General features: G+C 48.6%; 1 protein-coding gene across 1 annotated transcript in view; it reads left to right on the plus strand.

Annotated features, from left to right (window-relative positions):
• The window catches only part of LOC144170825 (uncharacterized), a 34,043-nt gene extending 27,761 nt beyond the window's left edge, over nt 1–6,282 (plus strand). The window contains exon 6 of the mRNA XM_077700846.1: nt 5,793–6,282. Coding sequence (XP_077556972.1) covers nt 5,793–6,212 — 420 coding nt within the window. The 3' untranslated portion in view covers nt 6,213–6,282. The remainder of the gene's footprint in view (nt 1–5,792) is intronic.
• The last annotated feature ends 440 nt before the right edge of the window (nt 6,283–6,722 follow it).

Genomic DNA, 6,722 nt, shown 5'->3' on the forward strand with positions numbered 1-6,722 from the left:
ATTGGAGAATAATGAGAGAGGCCTTTGCCCTGCAGTTGGCGTAGATAGGCTGGTGATGATGATGATGATGATGATGATGACCTGTTCATATAACAAGCGTATATCAAATCATTGTTTCACCCCAGTAATATGGGCTGACGAACCGTGCAAGGTGCCTTAGTGCAGTGTAAAGAAGGAGCGAAGGGGCTCCAGCAGTCAATCCCAACCATTTTTCCTGTTAAAAAAAATACGAAAGCAGCCGAATCTTGCTATTTTATTTTCTGACCGAACTTCCACAAAAAAGATAGTAGACAAAGAGTTTGCTGTACCATTGAAAGCGCAGTCAAACATGATCATAGCTAACAGCGTGATTCAACGCGATTTTGTTCATTATACGAAGTAGTTCAATATAACTGAACCCGCTTATAACAAACTTCAGCATCAAATTCGTTATAAAACAATGTAAACAGCTGACTGAAAACGCGGTAACGAAAGAGTGACCATGCCAGTCACCATGAATATTAATATACTCCAAAAGAAATTTATTGCCGAGGAATGTACAAGTATTTGCCTGAACCCTGCGTTTAGCACCATCAATGAGAATCGCATTCTCGGCACGCGACATCATTTCAATGACTTCCAGTCCACGTCCCTGCATTTTGCCGCAGTATCGCCGCAGCGCATCGGTAGCATAAAGGGCTTCTTGCGACGTCGCGCGAGGGCAGCCGGCGCAGAAGTGTGTTGGCGTGCGTTTGGTGGCGGCCGATCGCGCGCGTTGAGAGTTCGATATGCCTAATGTCTAGTTCGTTATAAGGAATTCATTTTGCACGCATAATGGAAAAAGAACTGTGGATGTTCTCTATAAGGCATAATTCGCTCTATACGCGTTTTAAATGCAGAGCATTTCTTTAACTCACGATGTCACCCGTTCTAGGCGTCCGTAGTAGTCCGCATCGCTCGCAGGTGCGCCCCTCTCGGCGCGATTGTGGCGTGATAAAGGCGGGTGTCGGCGAGGCTGGAACGCACTCATCGCCGCGCTCTCTCGTCAGCAGTTGCCACAAGTGCAACAACAATAACGTAACGCAAACTACTTAACGTCGTGCGCCCCCGGAAATGCTCTGCATTTGATCGTGCCCCCTCGCGAGGGGGATGTTTCTTTCATCAGGAAAACGGCTACCGCTGGCGGGAATCGAACCCGCGTCCTCGGCACAGCATTTCTTCCATCCGTCGTCTTGTCATCGTTCACTCAGTTAGGACGGTGATTCTGCTGAGCCCAGAAACGGCCGCCAAAGGGCTGCACCCTAAAATTTTTCTAAAGTCTCAGCCCCCCTTAACAGCGGGCGTTAACAAGAACAAAAGTGAAGGGATTAAGAGAAACGCGACTGGAAGGTGAAAGTATACGCTACCCGTCGAGGCGAAAACGCGTAATGGCTCTAAGATGGCGCGGATAAGAGCATTAACGCAGGTGTTGTTCGCTTATCTTTGTAGCTTCCTCGGCGGGGTGCTTGTCTTGGATGCATTTATTCCTCTTCAAAAAGGAAATCTGATTGCAATCCCGCTGTGGCGTGCCGGTTTTCTTTCTTTTTTATATTCGGGTTTGACTGTAGGCGACATTACCCTGCCCAGATGAACTTGTGCCCAAACCTGCAAGACGACAACGATGTAATGAAAGCGCGGCCATTAGGATCAGTCTTTCTTATCTGCTTGTAAGCAGTGATCGCATTCCTGCAATTTTTAAACACCTCGAGCGGCATGCTTGCATTGGCGTCGTAATTTTCTGCTGCAAAAAGTAAGAGCTCGTTTGGAACAAGCAAACAAGGTCTCGTCGTAGAATATTAGCAACCGCAACGTGCTAGGAAAAAAAACATCGTGCGGAGTATTGGCGGGTCTCACTGCCTTCCCAGCATTGCAAATAACAAAAAACCATGACGAGCCGCAACTCTGCTAGCCTGATCACACCAGTTCGTCACCTAGCTAACTGCCACAAAATTTACGTAACTAGAGAACAGACGTGTTAATTAACGGTAGTTGTGCTTAGCTGCGTAGGCGACACGACTCGGAGCTGGAACAGAGGATAACAACACTGATTTCTGTCAGTCGTCGCTTGTCCTGGTGTCAACGCATTCGCATATAACAAAGACTTGCGTGAATATCCATTCATTAAAAAGGCTAGTGGGGCCAAAACACTGTCTCACGGGAGCTGAAAGCTTCGGGGTGAAAGTTGAGCTTAAATGCTGGACTCAATTTATTTATGTTTGAATGCAGTGCTATCTGGTTAACCCCCACTAAGTACTTTCTCCTCATACGAGTGACGGCAGTGCCTCGTCAAAATACAAACTGCGGAGAGCTCCTCTGCTGTGCCATTTCTTCTTTATCGCCGTGTGCCTCGGACTGCTTGACCATTGCACGGCTCAGAAAACCTCGAAGAGCAACACAGATAGCTTCTTCAGATATCAGTGAATAATAAAAAAAACCGTCGCTTTTCTTTCGTCATATTGCTTTATTACTTCGAGGCATCCGTATAAGTAGTCCGGGGTAAAAATATGAATGTCTGCCTTGCTTACCGTCCATTTCAATTGTTTTTTTCTTAATGCGAAGCATTTATACAAGAACTTCAACGGCTTTCTCAACGATAGGGCGAGTGACCTCTAAAAATTAAAAAAAAAATATCCACAACAAAATTTAACCAGGTCATGCGCCGATTGGAAATACAGCCTCATTGATGGGTTGCAAGTGAACTCCGAATTGGCTAGTTCGCAGTTGTGTTAAAATGATCTAGACAAGGGCGCGAATGGTGGTTCCAGAAATTGAAGAGAACAGGAAATAAAAAAATGGCTGACGATTACGAAACTTCCCAATGTGAAATTAGAGCGCAGCGTGAACTGCAGTGTTGTCGGTGACAGCGCGTAACTGCGGTGTCACAGAAAACGATCGCCTCATCAGCGAACGCACGACGGCGCGCGCAATACTCTGGCGTTCGCTCGTTACGCGTTGCTGTCGGACAGCATGTCTCGCGTCCGCTCGGCATACCGCCCTCCCCCTCACACTTTCGCCATGTTTTCATCCTCAAAGTCAAGAATATCAAGAAGGTAAGGAATTGGGCTAGTTGGTTTTGCATATTCGTAAACTGCGCTTGAGGGTACTAAGGACACACTTTTTCAAAGTTAAACAAACGAACGACGTAGACAGCACGAGCGCACAAGACAGCATTGCGCTCGTCCTGCCCTCATCGTTCATTTGTTTCCTTAAAAAAAGTGTGTCCTTAAACCTCAAGCGCAGTTTACGAACAAAAATATCAAAGCTTGTGACTAAGGTGACAGCCGGACACATTACAGACTGGCGACACGCGACATATGTGTGCAGAGTTCCAAATAAAGAGGCTTCTCTCTCTCTCTCCTTCCTAAACACCAATTATTACTTCCTCAACACATACATTCTCCTCTCTCTCTCTCTCTCTCTCTCTCTCTCTCTCTCTCTCTCTCTCTCTCTTTCTCTTTCTCAAGCAAAAGAGTATAAACGGTCAGTTCCGGCCAAGATGTTAAAGAAAAACACTCTGAAACAATGACACTCTCTCTTTCATGCTAAAACTGACCAGCAACTTTCACGCTCACATCTGAAGCCACAGAAGCGCGAGGGTCTTTGTGTCTCCTCGGCCAGGGCGAATAAAAACCCTTGCTGCTAACAGTGAAACCTCGATATATCGAACAGCGTGGTGCCCGCGAAATAGTTCGATATAACCAGAATTCGATATATATAATCACGAAGAAAACGCGCCATAAACTGGTACAAATCAATAAATGAACGAATTGTGCAGTAAATACTACCTTGGTGCTTCAAAGTATTTATTCTTTTGGCTTAAAGTACCGCAGCAGGGTAGCTGGCGTGTTATACACGACTTCCTCAACGTAGTACAAACGTTCCACAAGCGACATGCCGGTGCCTTTTATAGCGCTGCAGTAGCGGTGCGGTAGGGCCACAACCGCTGAAGCCTCGGTCGAAGTCGGGAGCGGTGCACTATCAGCGCTTGCGGGTACAACCTCGGCAGCGCCTTCGTTTGTGCGCTCAGTAGTAACCTCTGCTAGGATCTCCACACCCGTCAACTCTGCCGTCGTACCGGTGCTGTCGTCACCGCCAACTAAGTCATCAATGCACATGCTTCGTGGCTCAGCCCCAACAAAGCGCTCCAGCTGGTCCAGGTTTCTTCAAGTTCGCATTCTTCTTTTGCACCGTCTAATTCAGCTTCGGTGCAACCGATGCGAAGCAGTCGGGAATGCCCATCACGCCACCGCTATCCTCGAGGGTACTGCGGGATAGCCCCGCCGCTTGTCAACAGAGCGCGAGCAGCCTGGCAGTCTGGGGTGGCGGAGTTCGATATACCCATTTCATGTCCGTCCCAGTTCGAAATAAAAAATTAAAAATGCATGTGATTTCCCGCGGGATATAGAAAGTGTTCGATATAGGCAATAATTCGATATACCCCGTGTTCGATATATCGAGGTTTGACTGTAGTCCTTCTCTCTTCGCTGACATTCAGTGCTCGTGAAGCATAGATCGCAAAACTCTGTTTAAAAACGCTTCCTGGGCGTCGAAGTAACACTATCGCGTCTTACATCTTAAGAGGTAAACGTAGATGTCATCTTTAATGCATAGCATTCTTGCCGAGTACTCCCCCCCCCCCCCCCCCCTCAACCAGGACCGCGTAACGCCCTGCATTTCCACAATTCGAGTAGCAGAAAAATGGGAATTGAGCAAAGCTTTAAAATAATCACAATCATCACATACCATTATCACAATCATAACCGTCGTCAGGATCAAGTCATCACAATCAGTAATTGTCTTGAACCCCCCCCCCCCTATTAAAAACACTTCCGAAATCTCTGGCACTTGATGTACTATACTCAACATTGTTGCTTTATCCGCGTCCTCTAAACGAATCTTGATCGAGCGGCGGCAGTTTGGCCACCTGATGCTACCGGTAATGTATAGTGGAAGTGCCCAGGAGAGAGAGAGAGAGAGAGGAGAGAGAGAGAGAGGAGAAGAGAGAGAGAGAGAGAGAGAGAGAGAGAGAGAGGAGAGAGAGAGAGAGAGAGAGAGAGAGAGAGAGAGAGAGAGAGAGAGAGAGAGAGAGAGAGAGAGCAAAACTTTATTCAGAAAACCGGGTTAGCGAAAGGGGACGCGGGGGGGGGGGGGGGGGGGGCGGAGGACCTCGACCGCCGCGACCCGCCAGAGCCCGGGAGGGGACCAGCACTTGGCTGAACTCCCCGGAGCTCCCAGGGTCTGCTCCCAGTGGGATAAGGAGGGGAGCGGCGAGTATGGGTCAGCAGGGCACTCACACAGAAAGTGTTATAAAGTATCCAAGCTGACCGCTCTTGGGGCAGTGGGGTGTGTGGAATTAATGTGAATGCGTATGTATTAGTTGAGTACGATGAGGAAACGTGTGTGCTTGCAGTATCCGCCACAAGTGGGCGGCTTCGGGGGATAATAGGTGTGGGTGTGGCGGGGGGAGAGTACGGCGGTGAATGCGGTAATGAAGGGTAATTTCCCTGTGAGTGAAGAGAGGCTAGGTGGTCTCGTCGTCGGGAGGCCGTGAAGTAAGAGCTCCAACAGCGGCCCGGGAAGTAAGAGCTCGAGCATGTGCGTTCGCTGCGTCGTTACCACCTATGCCGGTGTGGGCCGGGGTTGTCACCAGTTGCACGTGGTCGATCTGGGGGCGTACACCACTACTAAGGCGCCTAGCGCTTCCATAAAGAAACTGTCGTGTTCTGTACGTAAAACATGACGCACAACAGACACCTAACCATCTTCTTTTGCAGGTGTGCTTGGAAAAAGTGGAAATGCCAAGGGCGGACCGTCGTGCCTACGCTGCCATGAAGTCGCACAAAAGACGTCGTGTGGCTCACAGAGTCCCAACCTCAGAGCAGGGGAATCTCAACAAATACCGCAGGCACAATGGAAATGCGCACTCCTTGAACCATTTTTACCCAAGACTTGAACACGGACTCGGAAATGAAACCTCCGCTAACCAAACAAAGCCCACCAGAGATGAGACCACGGGGGGCGTAACAAAGCCTCAGGGGAGCCCAACAAAGCCTCAGGGGAGCCCAACAAAGCCTCAGGGGGGCCCAACAAAGCTTCAGGGGGGCCTAACAAAGCCTCAGGGGGGCCTAACAAAGCCTCAGGGGGGCCTAACAAAGCCTCAAACTCCAACTAATAAAACAAACGGCGGTAGGTGAGTCATTAGTGACCGCCCAAGTGTGGGTAGTCGAATGCTTGTCGCCCAGCTGTAACAAGGCAATAAATCAGCGAAAATTCTGCTCTCATTTGTATCTATTAAACATGACAAATGCGACGATCGTATACAGTGCCGTCATGAGGAAGCTGAAGAGGCCGGTGAAACTTGGGACGCTCGGGAGGCGTTCCGTTTGGGCACTGAGTGAGTACAGCAACCTTGGTGTTCTAAAAGCACGAATCTACTTGGGCGTTGATGCGCGCATATCTCCTTGTGGCTGTGTGATGGATGAGGAACTGCACGTGCATACATGCACTCGTCCATGTCGTTTGTGCGCCTATACTTCGTCTTTGTTCATTGTACTTGTTTATTTAGTTTAAACACGTAAGACCAACTCGCCCGTCATCCCTTGTTCGTAAACTGCGCTTGAGGTTACTAAGGACGCACTTTTTTAAGGAAAACAAACGAACGACGTGGACAGCACGAGCGCAAACCAACAAAATATTTATTAGAA

This window comes from Haemaphysalis longicornis, unplaced genomic scaffold (assembly GCF_048455015.1).
Source record: "Haemaphysalis longicornis isolate Haplotype H1 unplaced genomic scaffold, Haemaphysalis longicornis Haplotype H1 scaffold_1, whole genome shotgun sequence".
Taxonomy (NCBI): domain Eukaryota; kingdom Metazoa; phylum Arthropoda; class Arachnida; order Ixodida; family Ixodidae; genus Haemaphysalis; species Haemaphysalis longicornis.